Genomic DNA, 19397 nt, shown 5'->3' on the forward strand with positions numbered 1-19397 from the left:
TTACAGTAAAAGCAATTTCTAATCTCAAAAAGTAGCTTGGAATAGCTCAATTAATTTCTTTTGCTAAGATTAGAAGGAAAATGCTCATAGCTGAGAAATGGGAAGGATTTATATTCTCTTCTTCTAGTTCTATTTTATAACTTTTTTAATGAAGTACATAGTGAAAGGCATTATTTTTGGCTTCTTAAAATCTCTTTGCAAAAGAAAAAGTGTATTCTTCATTACTTTGTCATTTCCCTTTTCTGTCTTGTTCAAAAATGTAATTGCTACAGTAGCAGGATTCAGACCAATGACACATAGAGCATTTTACTTCAAGAAAGAAAACTAGCAGTTTAGGCAACAGCAGCTTAAAACTATCAGTGTTTACTAGGGATTTGGTAACTTCTGTAAGAAGGTGTGGTGTAATGTCATATCACCTCAAAGCACCAAAATTTGCAATCTAAGTGGAGAATATATACTTTAGATCCAGATGCTTCTGTCTTGAAGTTGACTTTGACAATGGTCTTAGAAGTGAACTCCATTTGAATGATCTAGGTTACAGCTGACTCCCTTGGGGCTAGTTCAGCAGAATTGAAAAGTGTGCACTGGTTTCATTTAACTGTTTTGTGAAAGTTCTCTGAGCTTTTGATGAGACATCTTTCATAAGAACTAAATTCATATAAAGCATTAAAAAAACCGCAACACATTACAAGGATAGCCTCTAGCACTGCAGGTTAATTGTTTCCACTCAGACTAATTGAATAATACTGTGAACACTATGAAGACATATGCTGGAAGTTATTCATTAAAAATGTCTGTTACTAGTCTCACCCAAATTTCTATAAAATACAAAAGCACCATTCTCTGTAAAGTACAGGGATGATGTTGTAAGTAGCTGCTGCCTCCAGCATCTGGGGGACCAAGGATTCTCCAGCTGTCGGGACAGCACCCCTCATTCATGCTGTTTGCTGGCCATAGCCTGCTGCAGGGGACATACACCATTCCCAATCCCACGGTTGGGGCTGAGATCCCCACTTGCTGCACTGAGTGGCAGGGAGATCCCCAACTCCAGTAGATGACACCGCAGGGCAGGGTGCCCACAACCTTGGTGTGACTGTTCACTGTGCCCAAACCTCTCATATCCCAAATACCCTCAAATCTTCATGTTCTTCTTGTCTCCCTTTACTTGTCAGTTACAAACCCATGTTGCCTCTCCCCAAAGCTGTCTCTGGAGATTCTTGATGGTTAGGTACACTGCCATTGAGATGTCCAGGTGAGTCTACTTAGTGTTAGTGCCTATTTTGCTCCTGATGTAGTGTCCACCTTTCTTAAGCTGTGAGAATATTTCTTTTCTCTTCAATTTTTGTCTCTGGAAGCCATCTGCAAGATCTCTAGCACAAATTAGATGAGAATTTTTCTCTATAGTTAAAGGTTCCTTCAGCATCGCTGATTTCATCTGCCGATCTATTTCAGCTGCACTGTATTGACTGTGAATAGTAGCCAGTGTGGCTTTCCCTGAGTGGAGTGTCCTTCCTGAATTTTAAACATTCTTGAATTGCTTGCAGATTTTCTTTGGCCCAGAGTCTATACTAATTGCTTGTTTCTTTGAGAGAAATTGTCATTCCTTAAAAGCTTAAAAATATGTTTGAATCAAAGCCGAATGAAAAACAAAAAATAGTTCTTTAGATTCTCATGTATACATCAGTTTTTAACAGTTCTTCAGAAAATGCTGCATTACAAAGCTGTTGGCAGTTAAGCTCTGTTGTTCAGCATTTTTATTTCACTTCTAAAATCCCCTTGAACAATACTAAATCAGGAGTTTCATTAATAATAATTTACAACTATTTACTGCTTACAACAGTAAGAGAGCCTAACAAAAACATTGTGCTTAACAGGCTTTTTTTCATTTTTATTTTTTAAATTTATCTGTATCATTTCTGAACTCTTCTTCAAGTATTTTTTTCCTTTGATCTAGTACTCCTCTAACTTAAAAAACCCTTCTTCCTTATCTGTTTCTTTCCTAGATCCCTAAATGATAACCTTCTCTATGCTGATACAGTTTGCTGTGTGATAATTTGTATGTAGTACAGTTAATTAAAAACTTCTGTGCTCTTCCCATAAGGAAGAATTAAAAAAAAAAAAAAAAAAAAGGAGGGAAAAATAAAAGGAAACTGCATAGCTCAGAATAGCAGTCAAATCTGGTTCATTGTGTATCTTCTCATATGCTCACCTGGGCCGTTTCATGTGAGATTTTTCAAGCTCTGCACTGGGGAAACTCTAGAAGTTTTTTTTTTTAGCATTTCAGCTCCTGGAAATGATTACAAAGTATTAGATAATGTTTGCACTAAGCATAGAAACTATTTATAACTTCAGAAGTTTTTTATTTTGAAAATCTGCACAGTTTTATTGTGGAGGTGTTATCTGAATAATAAAACTGTATTTGGGAAATTTAACAAATACTGAAAGGAAAAAAGAGCGGTCATTTCTCTGTTTTAAATTGTTTGTGCTTTCACACATCTCTATGTCCTTCTATCCGGTGTTATTAAGTATTTCATCTCTTCTTTTATGCTTTTTCCTATCTCCCACCCCACAAGTGCCCAACGTATTCCATTCTGTGATTATTGTTTTAGGCAAAATCCCTTTTTCTCTACTTTTTGTTTACAATCCACGCTAAGCACTGTTGGTCTCTGGAATTCCATTTTGATTCTGACCTCTAACTGGTTGGTAGGTAAGTGTGGCTGCCAGCTCCTCATCTCAGTCTGCCCCTGGAAATCTGATGTAAAACAGTGTGTACAAGGGAACTGAGACAGAAGGACAGCAGTCTTATTCCTGAAAGTGTTTCAAAGCAATCCCTAAAATGCTGCTGTACATTTTTTCTGCTCAACACCTTTATGGCTCCTCCCTGTAGATCTGTTGTAGTTTATAGGGTTGTGTGGTCTGTGAAGCTAACAGATGTATTTTGGAATGAAAAACAGATGGGGCAGAACAGGATGAATCACTAAAATTATATCTGTACATAGAAATGGGATTGGCAAGAAAGCTTTCCCAGTTTGGCTAAAAATGTTGAAGATCCGTAGAGTAGCTTAATGATAACTCAGACAGTTCCTCAGCAGGTGTTTCCAAAAACTGAGATTTATAAATATTTCTGTTGTACATCATTTTGTTTCATTCCCAGGCTCACTACGTAGAAGGAACACATTCTGATTTGGCTCTCTTCCACAAGTCTTGAACTATGAATATGAAAAACTGCACTCGTTTTGTCTCCCTTGCTCTTCCATCTGTGCAGAAACATTAGCAGTTTAGTGGGGCTGACAGCTCTTAAGGTCCTGGGAGAAATTTGAACATACAGCTGAAATTGAATGCAAACCAGTATGCCAAGAAAACAGTTCGTGCTTTTTTTTTTTTTTTCCCTCCAGAATCTTTGTCAACTCCTACCGAATTTTTAGATCCAGGTAAATGTAAGCTTGGCTTTCACACTTTATATTAGGCCTCTTCCAAACTAAAGAACTAAAATACAATATAGGCATTTTTTCCCACCTTCTTCAGAAGACTTTAAGTACTGTAAGTGAAAAAATGCAAATTCCAGCAAGCTGTACTGCTGAGACGCTGGATGTGGCCAGTGGACTGTAAATACTGCTGAGTAAAGGGTTGAGCAAGACTTAAACACAGGAAGCTTATCTTCTCGCTTTGCCAAATAAAGGAAAGAGAAAAGTGCTCAGATGTGTGTGCCTTCTAGGTTGAAGTTTAGCACCCAAATCCCTTTATAGAAGGTCAACAATGAGGTGGGAAGCAAGGCAAGAGAGAGCTGTTTTTAGTAGTGGGAATTTGCTGTAGCGAAGGTTGTGTAAGAATTTAAGTACAAGGACAGCTACAACACCAACAGTCCATCTTGTGTTATTAGGGGGGATACAAGCCAGAATGCTATTCTGCTGAGCAGAAGACTACCAACAAAAAGTGGCTACCTGCCCTTGTTTTCATGCTGGCTGCAGAACATTTGCAATGAAAACAAGTGCATTTAGGAAGAGAGATGTTTTGCCTCTAAAAACTCCTGCAAAGTTCTCTTTGCTTGATGTTCTTTGCTGGGTTGGTTTGACCTGTTTCTGTAACAGTAGGGCAATACACAGTAAAGCAAAGACATATGTCTGAATAAATGCGTAAAGAGTTAAGATGGGTCTAGTCTAGGTTTAGATATAGTAGATTATGAATGTATGGTAGTCTATAAATCTTTCATAACTTACAATGCATACACCATAATTTTTATATTCTACTATACACATATTGTACTATAAACTACTCATATTATACTTTTATTTATACAGTTGTGGATTAACAGTTCTTTAGTTTAAATCTCTGTAAATCAGGTTTAAACAATTGCTTTCTTTATTTGTTGCAACTGCAGATATAAATCATGCTAAATAGCAGCCACTCTTAAAGTTTGTCTCGTATGCCTAAAATCTATCCATATACAGAACATATCTCGGTACAGCAGTATCTAGATGTGAAGGTGTGTAGGGCATGCTCTAGTTAGAGCAGTTTGTGTGAAGTGTGAGCACCTCTTGAGACAAAAAAACACAATTCCAGCTGGTGTGGTATGGAGATGAGTTTTAGGACGTTCCCATTGTGAATTCTGGGGTAAAGTGTGTCTCGGGGTTTAACTTCGATTGCAGAAGAACAAATTATCAAACTAAAGAGCAAGGAGCCCTAGTTAACTAACCTGAATATGAAGAAGTATAACACAGCCCATGGGAGTTTGTGACTGACTGCGTGAGGGATAACAGTTGTGAAATCTCTAGGTGACAAAATATTAACAAATGAAATCAAGATGAGTTTGGAAAAAATCAGTTTCTGAATATCACTTTGCTGGCTATGAATTACTATCATTCTCTTCTATAGCAGTTTGAAGGAAGACAATCACGATCACGGCATTACTATCTCATGGCTTTCCACCTCTTCATTAATATCTATTTTGAAGATCAATGTTAAGACAATAATCTCTCACTATGTTAACACAACACAGACTGCAGCATACTTTCTTGGTGGTGAATTTTTTGCTTAATCAAATCTGTGAGCTTGAAAAGTACACAATCCATTGGGTTCTTCAAGGCACTGTGTACATCTTCAGTAATTACATGGATTCTGTGGACCTGTGTAACTATGTAGTTAACTGTGCAAACTTAACTGTGAAAAAGTGCAGGAGTTACATGAAGTCCAAACTAAGCTTTACCTTTCTTAGGAGCATTAATCATTTGGTAAACTGTTGTACAGATGTTAAGTCAGTCATTTGCAGCAAATACCCATCTAGGAGATGTTTGCTCATATCATCCATTTTGTATAAAATGGTCAATCAGTCAGATGTTGCAGGCATTTAGGCTAACAATTTCCTTTTCAATAAATAAGGATAGTTTGGTTTACCTACTTTATGGCACGTCAACATCAGTTATTCAGCCATGTTAATATTGATGAAAATGTAAATAATACCTATAACTACATATATATATATAACTACATATATATATATATAACTACATATATATATATATATATGTTAAACTTCAAATATTAAAGAAAAGGTAGACTGGTTGTTAATTGTAGTCAATAATTTAATTTTCAGAAAAGGCAAAAGTGCCAGGTTGGTTATCTTAGTTGCTGAATGTACAATATGAAAAAACTCAATCTTGGAAGTAGAAGATTGCCAGAAAGGACAACAAAAGATATACTTAAGTTTTTATTTGTGTGGTGGTTTTTTGTGTATGTTTTTCCATATCAAACCTAAATTCTAATAATTAATTAAATACAGTTAAAAATCTTTAAAGTATTTCTAGCATTAAAATCTTTAGAAACACATCTGCTTTGTGTTGTTTCAAATACACAACCTGATGCATTTGTGGGATGTTCTAAAGTGGGTTATAAGAACTTTGGCAGGTTATAAGAACTTTTCCAGGGATGCACACATACAAAACATCCCCTTTGTTGGAAAGATACGACAAAATGGTTTTGTTGTCCTGATCAAAAATTCAGGTTGCCCTTGGCAATTCAGGATGGCTGTTGTCTGTTTGGCCTTTCCCCATAAGGATTCTGCTATAATGATAAACTGCAGCATGTACAGAAATTGTTCACAAACCTACGTTAACAATACTGATAATATATTTTTTAGGTTTCCTCTACGCTCAGAACAGTGCCAAACGCAGTATTAAAGAGCGACTTATGAAGCTCTTGCCCTGCTCGGCTGCCAAAACGACATCTCCTGTTACTCAAAGCAAGTTTTATTTTTCATTTGATTTTGATTTTGATTTTTTTTTTTTAGGTTTGCATGCAACAAAATTTGTACTTTCATTAACTGCTTGTTCAAAAGAGAAGATATCTGCTGAATGAATGATCTATTCATGTTTAAAAGGAGTGATGGACAGGCTGCTAACAGATTTGTCTGCGCAGAGCATAACGGCAATATACCAGTGCCAGAGTCTGCTCTGCAGTAGATTCTGGGTTGGGATTTATGCTCTGCAGGCTAGCTGGAAAGTGGTTCACTGGTGAAATTTAATGCTTGTTCTCACTGTATTTGCAAATTGGTAGCTCTTTTGTATACAAGTACAAATGTTTGTGTTCTTGCTGTCCAGCTCATAGGATAGTATCAGCAGTACTGGTTTAGCTGAAAGGCTTGGCCCTGCATGTGTTTTTTTTTATGTAACATCAAACTTTGTAGGAAATGAAACCTGATATACATATCTGGAACAAAAAAAAAAAGAGCTTGAAAACAAACTATATGAATGTAGAGTTTAAGGACAAGTACACTGACTTTTTCTTTAATGTCTTGATCCTATGCTCTGACAAAATACAATCCTTTCAGAGACTGTCCAACAGGAAGAAACAGATGGACAGATTCACCATCCATATATACCCAGATAAAGACAAATTAGAACAATAACACTAATACAAATAACACTAATACATTCCTATATCTTTTTTGCTGATATAACTTGATATTAAATATCCCTGTGGACCCAATTCAATCTAGATTAATTTGACTTTATTCTATGCACTCATTTTAGCAGCTAAAATTAGATGCTGAGTGGTCCTTATGCTTCCAGTATCCTCTTCTTAGCAAAGCATATTGATCAGTATAAAACAAGAAGTGCCTGTAAGAGCAGTTCCCCATGTCCAGTGATCATGGAAAAATCCGAGACCACTAGACTGTGAACACAGGCCCCAGATTAAGTACTAAGACTTCAGTGGTATGGACATAGGATTTCTTTCTGCTACACAGTTTTTTCATGTGTGCCTCCATAGAGAAGACTGTTCTTCTATGTTACTTTCTCTCCTTTCTAGGCATTTGAGATCTCAAAGATGAAAAGCACTAAGGATTTGGTTGCACAGTAACATTTTCATTGTGATTTCAGTTGATGTGTTTTACTGGAAAACAGAGTAGCTTAAAAAAGGCATTCACTGTAGTGACAGCTTTAAGTAGAAACTGCTTACACCTACATGACCTGAGTAATGATAGTCCTAGACTAAAAAGAAATGGAAGGTTTTATTCCTTTGTCTGATGTTTGGAGAGCGACACGTCCTTATTCCTTGCACATCTCTGTGCGACATTTTTGTCTGTACAGGTAACATGAAAATATTTAAATTTTCTCAAAATCTCTGACCATGCAAAATGTGCTTTTTTGAGCTGAAAGTATTTTTACAAGCCGAAAGAGAAGACAAAGTAGAACTTGCATTAGTTGTTTCATATTTAAGAACCAAGTAGTAAAAAGAAAAGATGAAGTCGACATTTTCCTCTGTGCTCTTGTATATAATGAGATGTTGTTTTAAATGAGAATATTACATTAAATGAAAATATAACATTAAATTGTAGATGTACGTTGTTGTTTTTGTATTTTGACATAATGTGCTATTTGATTTCTTCTGGCATGAAAGAAGCAACATTCCTGATGTACTGGGAATGAAGTCAGAGCTACCTACAATGACCACCACATAATATGAATTCCTTAGAAAATTTACTAGGAATAGATTTAAAGCAAGTATTTTGTTGAAAAACTGCCAATCCTTAATTTGCAGTTGCATATGCAGTTGTGTATTGCAATTGAATATGTGCAGAAAAGGGTTATTTTAATAATAAAAATAAAAACTTATTTCAGCCTTCCCATTCAACAGTACATCTCAGAGTGCTTTTTCTTGTTTGTGTATTTTAGACTGGTTAGTCTAGACTTAAGATTGGTTTTGGAATAGTGTGTATGCATGCCATTATTAAATAAATAAGGGAGATGAAATTTGGGATCTGTACAGGCAAACGTATATGCACAATTTTTACAGGTATGCCCTAAATTTTGATTCGTTTTTATCATTATTTAAGGAGTATGTCTGTTTTTTGCATCGATTTTACCATTTTGTTATTTAATATGTGATGGAAGGTTCAAAGCATAGCTCCTGTAGCAAATGCCTTAAAAACTGTCTCTACTGTTTAGCTGGAAGAAAGATAACTCATTAATGACACCCGTATGATTATTTATTTAATATATTAAGAAGTAAATATGAACTTGTTTCTCTTTTTCAGCTGAGATATATTAGCACTTCGTGAAAAATGTGAAAAAAGAGTTCTTAACTTAGATTGAAGAAACTAAAGAACTGAAATGATGAATTTTTCATTAATGCCGTAGAAATTACAAAACTTCTCTTGAGAAATAGATGTATTTTCACACATTTTAATTGCACATGTTGAAGTGTGTGTTTTTTTCTTGCCTGGGTGATGGTAGCCATAAGTGTTAATTTTTTTTTTTTTGTGAGAGAACAAGTAACTCATGAATGCTATAGTATATTAATCAGCGTGGTTGGCATATTATCAGAAAGCTCCCACTGATCTTATTTTTGGACTGTTTGTGTCAGTAAGGTGCTACGGAAATGGAGTGTGATAAGACTGTTACACTGAATCTTTTCATTAACAGAAAACTAGTATTGCCACCACACTGTAGTCTTCTACATTTTTACCAAATCATTAAACACTGTAGAAATGTTCATCAATAAGGACATACAGGCATCACATTCTGTGGCACATATATTTGGCCTTATGTTTATTACATTTATTCATTTAACTTCTAGAAGAGCTTGTAGATATCCCTCTAGGTAATCGGATGATTCACAAATAGAGACCTTTTTTCCCTTTAAGTCCCTATCTCTCTAAATGATAATAAATTTAAAGTCTGTGTAACTCATGACATATAAAAGTGGCATTTCAACAATATTTATTCTCAAGTTCATTTTTTATACACCTGAGAAAATTTCTGCTGCATATCTATATGATCTCGTTATAGTTATTTTATAATGAATACAGAAGAGAAAATTCCTTAAAAATATGATGGCAAAGCTTCGGTAACCTTGCAAAATAAACCCTGGATGTTCTCAAGGAGAATTAAAATGTAGCTCAGGAATTTTGTTAGGCTTTCCAAACATTGGGAAGACAGATTCTTAACTCTGGAACAATTTAATTATGCTTTGATAACAGTATAGAACTGCACTGCCACATGAGATGAATTTTCTTATTAAAGGTGAGAACTGAAATATTCTTAGAATCCTGTGAATTCAGATATTGATCTTTCAAAACTATCACCAAACGTCAAAACGATGATGTAAAGTGGTGGATTTTTTGTCAATAGTGTTTACATTGGAATTTTTCACAAAAATATTGATTGTGTCTGAGTCATCTGAAACATCCCACGAATGCATGGAAGAGAAATATGTTTTAGCTTGCCCATAAGCCAATACACAGTGGATATTCTCAGATAAGTCTATGGGTGATACTGATTTGGAAAATATCTTCTGTCAGTTAAAATGAAAAATGTCATGTCTGGTTCCTCCTACAGACATTCTCTGTAATGCTTACACTCATAAATAATGACTTGGAAAAAGCCAAAGTAAAGAGCCAGACAAAACTAACATGTCTCTCAGAAGAGTTATGAAATGCAAAGTGTTCTGTAAATTTGCAGTCTGGTTCAGTGATTGAATTTAACATTTTGTTATGGCATCTGCAAACGTCATTTTAAATGGATTAGCACTGTATTTCTTATTCTAATAAATCTTTCTACATTGAGTCTAAGCTGAAAAACTTTGACAGAAGCAGCTTTAATTAAAATAAATGTACTCAAGGAACACTGTCAGGAGAAAATGATGTTCTAAGAATCAGATTTGAAAAGCCATAAAGCATTAACGGTGTTCATTTTTTTTTATCTAACACCACACCTTTTATCTTGCACTTATAATTACATCTATTAAATGACTTGCTGGTTTTCTAAAGTTACGAGTCCTTACTTACTCCTTGGTCATCTTATCTGAAAAGAATTCACATTTGACGCTCTTAAGGTAAATACTTACCTAGTCTTGGGATTTAGGGTAAGAAGGAACCAGCAGAAACCGAAGCATATCCATACTGAAGAACAGTGCTATTAGGAGGAAACTGAAGAAAAAAATCACCAGAGTAGAAGTAAAATAAAGAGTTATTCTGTAAAACTTGTGCCCTTTTAATACCTAAATCATTTAATGTTACACATCACATTGCAATCTTAAAACACTTCAGTTTACTCTTTGAAAAATCTACTGAACCAATGTTGCTCATCAAAGATATCTGTTTCAGCCTAACTATATGCACTGCCTTAAACTCACCAAATTACTTATTTTCCGCATAGTAAAAAAATATATTTAAAAAAACTACGCATGTATATAAGTCATGGGTTCACCGTGTTAATGGCTCTGTTCAGCACATTGTCAGATTTTGGAATCTGCATTTATGCCCATTGTACGGGTGTTTGTGTATTTCAAAGTACGTAAATATTTCTATGCTGTGTTCAGAAAAGTAACATTTAGGCTTGTGGATGCTGCCTTGCACAGAGGCTTTGCTTGGAGCAGAAGTTGGCTAAATTCAGTTCAGACACAATTCAGAAATTATCTGTTAATTTCTCCTGTTTGGTTACATGAAAGAAATTCTTAATAACGTCAGAAAAAAATATCTATGTGTTAAAAAGTCTTGATCTGAGTTTTAAGTCGATGTGATGATCTGCCATTTCACTTTCAGTCTTGGTTCTTTCACAAGACGTTGTTAATGGTTTAGGAAACCACTTAGACACTACCATTTTGATGACATGCCTGTATGAGAAATATACCTGCCTAGAGTTTACAGCAGAACATTGCTTTCTCGTCTTTCAGTTAAACCACCACTGAAATAGGAATAATTACATACACTTTTGATATTATATCGCCTCTGCTATTGGACCATCCATTCTCTACTGGAAGTCTCTCAAGCAGTGGAACTCACTTTTTCTTTTTTTCTTTTTTTTCTTTTTTTTAAACATCTGTTTTCTTCCTTTCCACACCTTGAATATTTCTTTAATCCTTAGGTTCCTGAGATGAGTGCCAGCAACAACCTCTCTCTACCAGGAGGAAAAGACAAGGTCCTACAATTTTTTGAACATTTATCCAAGTTGTTGATATATACTGATTCTGTGCTCCAAGCAAGCTGCTCTAGTGGAGTGCCTCTCATGGCGGAGAGATTGGAACTGGATGACCTTCAAGGTCCCTTCCAACCCAAGCCATTCAGTGATTCTCTGGTTTTATTCTAAAGTGGTCCATTTTTGGGATAGTTGAACTTGATCTCCTGATGCCAGATTTCTCTCAAGCAACTGAAAGTTATTATTGCACTGTACCAGAAAAAAAAACATGTGAAGATGTAAGCATAATACTGTTTTAATGGAGGGTTTTGTTTGGGATCTTCCAAAAACTGAGGTGAATAAAACTTTACTTTGAGAATACAGAGGCCCCCACTGATGAAATAAAAAATATATTTTTACCATTGAAGAAGTAAAAAAAAAAAAAAAAAAAAAAAAAAAAGCATGTTAGGTTTTGTTCAGGTTACATTTCTATAACTGGTATAACGATCCAGCAAAAGGCAGTGATTTGATTGAATTTATCAGGAGTACTATATACGGTATGTCAAAATTTGGATCAAATGTATGCCTTGTACTCCTGTATAAGAAAATCTGTACTGTACACTGCTTTAGCTATTTTTTTGGACTCTCACATTTTAATCATGTCCTTTTAGAACTATATTAGAGCCTTAAAGGTGTATATTGGCATTCATATTTGCTGAAATCTTCATGTTACCTCCTTAAAGCTGCTCACCATGAATAATCATTTCTTATGCTGTACTCAAAGTAAGGCCCACTGTTGAATGTGGAATATCCTTCCCAAACATTTTACAAAGTTATCCATAAAGGAGGACACTGGGAATCCCAGGCTGATCCAGTGACTGACGGAGGGAATATCACCAGTATTGCTGAGACACAGTAAGGTTTTATAAGGTCTTTTCTTTGGTCAGAGGGTTGTAGAAACAGCAAAATCCTACTGAATATGTCATGTATGTCCTTGTAGAATGTCTGCTTTCCAGTCTACTGTTATTTATATTAATATTGTAATAATATCCAGACCTCTGGATCATCATTGCTGTTCCACGCTCTATGCAGCCATTAAAGCAGATTCCCTGTGACACGTTCATTTTGAACTTACATGTCTTTTAGGTCACAAAAGCCATTCTTTAAAATAATGTCATCTAATTTTCTTTTTTTCCTACATAGGATAGATATTTCTACATCCTGCATTTCTTGTTGAGCTTTTCCTTTCTGTCTCTTGCATTTTGCAGACACTGTAGAAGATGAAATGGAAATGGCCACAGTACGGCATAGACCTGAAGCTCTTGAGCTGCTGGAAGCACAGAGTAAATTCACAAAGAAGGAACTTCAGATCTTATATAGAGGTTTCAAGAATGTAAGTACTTCAGTTTTTAATTTACCATCTGCTTCACACATCACATGCCACTGCGATCTCAGCTGTACAGGATTGCTTTCAATTGAGTTTGTGGGGTTCCATGGTTAAATGCTGCACGTGGAAACATGTATAAAGTGTGGAAATAATCAATCTGCAGCAAGTGAATAGTTTAAAAGATGCAAAGTATGAAGCAGAGAATAATTTAAGTTAGTAAAGTAAGACTGTTCAAGGAGAGATTAAAAGTTGTGTTGAGGCTGGATTAATGAAATGATAGGAGTAGTGATGCAGTGAAAGCAAGCTATGTGAAAGGGTACTTTAAAACAACATTTTTATTGAAAGCTCACAATGGAAGTAAAATATAGAGTCACTTAATGTGTCCTGGCTATGTATCATCTCCATTTTCAGACAGTATATAATGTTGTCATGTTAGTGATTAACCATGATTGCTCTCAAAGGCTTTCATTTCCTGAAGGTACTAAAGAACATTCCCCTGTTAATGATACTAGTCCCAAGGTATTGCAAATCATGAGCTAATGTTCCTAATTATCTAAGGCAGAAAGGTAAAAGCGTAGTGGATAAAATAAGCCTTCTGTCCATTTCTCTAAGAAAGTTATTTTTAGAGCCTCAGAACAAAGGACCTTGATGCTTCTCTGTGTAACATGACGCATGGAAGAAGAGAATACATTATAAGGAAGTATTTTAATTGGTTACTATTTACTGTAATTTTCAAGAGGAATTCCAGCTCTTGATCTACTTTTGTGTTCTAAAACGTATTGCATCAAAGGAGTTGTGATGGTAATACATCTTTCTTAAAGTGTTTCATTTCCTTATCAGTACATGGTAATTAAAGACATGCAAGTATAAATATCCTCAACTTTTTGGAGCTAATGAGCATGGAACTCAGATTTTTTTTTGCGTGTCTAATATGATTGTAAAGTTATCAATTACTTTCAAAAATGCTGTAAAACATGTCCAGTGCTGATGACTGTTATAAATCAGTTTCAAGCAGCAGTCTTAACCCAGGCTTCAAACTTCAGAAATGAATGGTTACCTTTGGTTGAGCTGGGATTTGTTTTGTTTCTCATCTTTGTCTGTTCTACTGCAAAACCTGGTGCTAGATTGCAGCTACCTAATCTCTTCAGAGAGTGGGTAGGGCAAGTGTGTCTCAGCTCTGTCAGAAGGTCGTCTATGTGAGTTAGTTCATTTTTCTGTCACCTGTTCAGGTTTTATCAAACACAGTTTGAGTGGTTTGGTAGGCACTGATATGGGACAGCGTTATAGTCTCTCCCATGGCTGTATTTAAATGATCTCCCTCGACAATGCTTGTTGAATTCTGTCTGCCATTGGCCACCTCCCTTCTCAGTACCATTCTTTTTAAATTCAGCTTAATGCTATCCTGTCAATATCTTCACCCCATGTGCTTCATCTCTGTGCTTCATGCATCAGTATATGCTGGAGGTCATCCAGCTGGAAAGTAGTTTTGCAGAAAAAGACCCGGCGGATTGAAGGAGGTGATATTTGCCTTTAATTCAGCAATGATGAGGGGAGAGTTGGAATGTTGTATTTAGTTGAATTTAGTATGCCTCAGCATACTTCTTTCAATAGTAGCCATATAAAGGAAAGGATATAAGAACAGAGGAAATTTAGAGTTATCATTTGGCTCGCATACTGTTCTGTCACCTTGCATTCTTATACTGAAATATTTACCATACTGAATGTTACAGCTGCATATTTTAGTTTTATGTACTTTAACTACATTTATGTCATAATTATACCTCATCTTAAAAATAATTCATGTCTATTTCAAACCAACTTCCTTCTATTTTAATAGCTATTGTATTTCTGCTATGAGAAAATGAGTAACTGTTACCATTACTTCTCTCAGATATTGCTTTTCACATCTCTGCCACAAACCCTGTCTAGTCTCTTCTTTCCCTAGCTAAAACTTTTTTTGTCTTTATAATCTTTCATTGTACATAACTTATTCCAACCTGTTGACTTCCCTGAATCCTGCCCAATTCTAGGTTGTGTGTTCTGAGATAGGAGCAACCAGAATTTCATCCAGCTTATGTCCACTAACTTATTATTTATGGTTTCATGTTAATTACACACACTTCTTGATTTCAGATGGGAAAGCAACAAGTATTACTGTATTACTTTAGTATAAGTGATGTCTACAAAATTTCATTTATTAAGCTTTTTATTCAAAGAAATAAATATATAAGCCTGTAAAGATATTTTCATGAATTTGATTTACAGACAAGTTGCATTCCAAATCTAGCAAAAAGTAGTTTATATATGAGGAGCACCAAGAGTCAGATAGCATCCTTGTATCTGTGTAAATGTACGAAAGCTTTAGAGAGTCTGTGTTGTAGAACATCTGATGTTTCAGGAAGCAAATACAGGACAACAGCAAAAAAAGGCCCTAAGAGCATTGAAATGCTTGTCTTGATGGCTGTTTTGGTAGTAATCAAGGTCAAAATTTAAAGTACAAGAAGAGATATATTACAGAAAATGTAAGTAAGTGAGATAAGCACTTTCAGATGACCTAACAGCTGTTACAAGGAAAAGCATGAAAGGATGACTTATGAGTATTCATCAATTTTGCCATTTAAAATCTATGCTATCCTTGAAAAACGAGATTAAAGGAAGTCCTGAGCCCTCCCAGACTCAAAAGATTGTCCTTAGCACTCTGGCTTTACAACCCTCATGCACTCTTGTTGATGAATTGTTGCTCAGCTGCCATCACAGTGGGACCTCTCCATTTTGTATTTGGTTTCTTGTCATCCCATTTCTTGTAAATTGAAATTGTGATTGCAGCAGTCATTAACCTTTCAAACCAATGGCTCTGTGGCAGGCCTAGTACAAGAGGTACTTCACAATAAATTGCACAGACTATCAAGCATGCACTCAACATGTGGTCTTTCTTTCTCTTTTGTCCATTGATAGATCTCTCACAGATTTAAAAATGTCCCTGGCTTTGGCAAATTTCCATTTAAAAAATACTTAAATAATACTTGTGTTGCACAAAGGATGCTCCTGTGCTAAACTTAAATGTTAATGATCTTTTAATTTTGGTTGATTGTTATTGTCATAAAAAAAATCTGCAGAATGTTGTTCAGGGAAAATATTCCACTTTCCTGGAAATGTTTAAAGATTTCTTGATGAACATTTTTCTCATCTAGCTGTATATCAGAGAAAGTGTAAATTGAAATTGTGCATGCATAAAAATGTCCCTGGATACATACAGTAGCTTTAAATAGGCAGCTCTATATTTGTAAAATTTATTGAGAAAACAAGATTTCTAAGACAGCTTTCTTCCCTACTAGTGTTAGTAAATGAGGCAAACAGCAACAGTAAGGAAACAGCTCTACTAATGTTATGCTCCTCCCATCATACTACCATCCACATAAAAATTCCTATGTGTATGACTCAAAATATGCTAATTTATTCAAAGGCTTTTCCATTTCAATTACAGTTTGATGGAAGCATTGTAAAACTGTCTGTTGCATTTGTGAATCTCAGGGAACGTTTAATGACAGCTCATTTTTTTGACTGTAACACTTACTTGTTGATTATCTAGAGCATTCAAGAGTTTGCAAGATAAAGTACAACTGTTCCCACTGACCTTTTCAGGAATATCCCTTTTTTTTTTTTTTTTTTGAAAAAGCACTTGTGTCTAATTAAGTATTTTTCCAATCTGTTCCTGTCCTCTGGGTGTAACAATCTAAGGTATATCTACATACCCAACTATAAGAATACATACATATTTTAAATAAGTTGGACTAGATGATGTAAAGAGGCCTCTATCCATTTCTGATCTGATCTGCCCACATTCAGGATAGATGACTAACTTAATGCAAAGGATTGGCTAATGATTTGAAACTAACAGCTGTTTCTGTGTCCTGTATGGCAGCCCAATTCCCATTCTCAACGCAAGTACAGTGTGAATTCTCACATTCTTAGTCAGAAAATGCCTCCATAAATAAACAAAATGCGCGTAAGTGCTTACTGTGGAAATGTATGTTGTTGTTTCATATAACTTTTTGTCTGTATATAGTGTGGGCATTCTGGCATTAAAAATGTTTTTAAATTGTAGAGAGACAACATTTTATATTATCACGTTAGCTGTCAAGGAAACAAAATTCAAACTTGCCTTCAAATATCAGTTCCGGATGTTATATGATAAATGTTTGTATTATGTATTTAAAGCCCTCTAAGTTATTTTTTGCTAGATCATATGATATGATGCAGAAAACCTTGCTGCTGTTTAGCAACAGATCTCATTACAGTCAGTTTCTTAAAAGACAGAGCCCATGAACTCAGTTAAGACAGCCTTCAGGGTAGCAAGGAAGCTGCATAGACTGGCTGCTGAAAGGCGCGAGGTACAGATATTTTTCTGAATTTATTTCCCTCTCCAGTGCTTGTAAGTTAGATTGGGCACTTTCAAGGGCAAAAGTGATCTGATAATGGATGCCTTTAAGAACAAGGTAGTTTTGTCCACATGTGCTATAACAGCATGATAATCAGAGCATCTTGTCATGAATAAAAATACAATTTTTGTAAAAAAAACTAGTTGAGATTAGAAGATAAAAATTAGTTGTACTGAATCAAAATATATTTCTTTTTAAAATAATTTTTCCCTTGCTTTTTTTTTTTTTTTTTTGCTAAACATTAGAGGATATCTGCCATGCATATTGCAGTATATGAATTATCTTCTGCAAAAAACTTCCCTTTACTTTCGTCTTTCAGAGACTAAAATAATCAATGTCTTGATCAGAATTTAATTAATACAAATGAAAAATGTGTTCCCTTTTATTGTATTTGTCAGATGCTAAAAAACTGACAGGGAATGCAAGCATTTTATCTCTAAGAGAGAGGAAAAAATATGATGATATGAAAACTTGGAGTAACTTCATGATGAGCCAAACAAATTTGGAAAGTCCATTCTATTTTTTCTTGCTTCTTCATGTAGCATTTGTTCCCTACTGGAAACCGTAACAAGGAGAAAAGCCAATGTGAATCCTCATTTCTTAGAATCAGTGAATTTTTTGGGTTGGAAGGGACCTTAAAGACCAACTAGGTCCATAGGCACACAGTGTTCCAGAAGATCAGGCTGCCCAAAGTCCCATCCCATATGGCCTTGAACACTGAAACAAAAGGTTTCACACAAGGAGAAATAACACTTTAGCTCGGATCAGCTATCTGTAAGTTGAATCAGCTATCTGTAAAATGAATTTCCCCCATTTCAAAGGCAATAGAATGCGTTCAGTTCACTGTGTTCCCATTCAGTTCTACACAGGATCCATGTTTGTAATTAGTACATATTCAAGATTAATACAGGTTAAATTAGGGAGAGAAAACAAAGCACAGTACTCAGCATGAAGGATGAGGACTCTAGTACAAAAGAATTTTGCCCTTCACAACAGTTCTCCAGAGTTTGTCCTTGGAGATGAAGTGGCTTAGAGCTTAAATATTCTTTTCAATCTCCTCCACTGAGTCCTAGGACGAGAACAAAGATTTCATCTCACCAGCAGTCTGTGCACTTAAGAGAGACATCTGTCTTGTGGGTGGTTGCCTTAAGAATGTATATACTACAAAACTCCTTTTTTTCTTTTTTTTTTAAAGGTGTTGTTATTTATCACTTGTGACTTCAGATAGAGTGTCTTCTTAGTTTTAGATGAGTGAGAAAACACTTTTTAAAAAAGGGTAGAAGTTTGTGAGCATGTTTTGAAAGCACTGGCATTTGTTACCAATGGCTTAGAGGAAACTTTTGTGAAAAATTTTTCACAAAATGAGAAATAAATAATGCTTACATTCATTTTATATTTCTTTCAAGAGTTAGTTGAGAAACTCAAAACTTTTCAAATACGAGTAGAAGTAATTTGGAGCTGGAGTTTGACAGACGTGGTGTATAGTTGTCACTCGTCACAGATTTACAGACCTTAATGTGTTCAGTGGAGATACTCGTTTCAATTAGTCTCGCAGTTGCTGGCAGAGACTGAAATCTTCTTTCTGAAAGTTAATAGCAAACTCAGTCCTTACACTTCTATTCATCTCATGACTTACTGCTGTTCACATTGTGTTCATTGGGGAAAAATTGTCATCTGGCACATCAGAGATCGTCTTCATAATAGTGATTGCTTATTTCTGAGTTATTTCTGATAAATGTAGGTCCTAAGTCACTAATTAAGCACAATATAAAAAGAGCATGATTTTAAGCACTCAGTAGTTCAGAGCAGTGAATACTTCTGAAGTTTTTCTTCTTCAAAAAAGTCAGTGTTATATTTTAGTCTGTTTAAATTGCTATGAGTGTTTGTCTGCCCTTCCCACCTGAAGCTGGCAATACCCTTTCGTGTGACTAGTGTGCTGTCAGTTGATCTCACTGTAAGGCATAATGTCGGTCATGCCAGGCTGACTCTTTACATGCAGTACATACTTTCTGTTCTACCAGCCAGCTGTTTAACATAGCCCATCTACTGGCAGGGCTGTTTTCACCAATAAAGTTTTTAATGTTGTATCTGAGAAATATAAATGTTTATGTACTAGAATATGAGAAGCAAAATGTCTTTTGGCTACACCTCGCTGAAGCTATTTTTTTGCTGTATCTGGAC

The 19397-nt window shown here is 35.4% G+C and overlaps 1 protein-coding gene across 8 annotated transcripts in view; it reads left to right on the forward strand.

Annotated features, from left to right (window-relative positions):
• Window positions 1–19397, forward strand: part of KCNIP4 (potassium voltage-gated channel interacting protein 4) — a gene marked incomplete at both ends in the record, with an annotated part of 382566 nt that overhangs the window by 331255 nt on the left and 31914 nt on the right. For 4 of the 8 annotated variants that reach the window (XM_079534465.1, XM_079534464.1, XM_079534463.1 and 1 more), the window contains one exon: window positions 12659–12783. In XM_079534465.1, coding sequence (XP_079390591.1) covers window positions 12659–12783 — 125 coding nt within the window. Of the gene's footprint in view, window positions 1–6133; window positions 6240–12658; window positions 12784–19397 lie in introns of all 8 variants that reach the window. The other 4 variants (XM_079534460.1, XM_079534459.1, XM_079534458.1 and 1 more) reach the window with 2 other exon arrangements.

Source organism: Tetrao urogallus (genome assembly GCF_951394365.1).
Source record: "Tetrao urogallus genome assembly, chromosome: 4".
NCBI lineage: Eukaryota > Metazoa > Chordata > Aves > Galliformes > Phasianidae > Tetrao > Tetrao urogallus.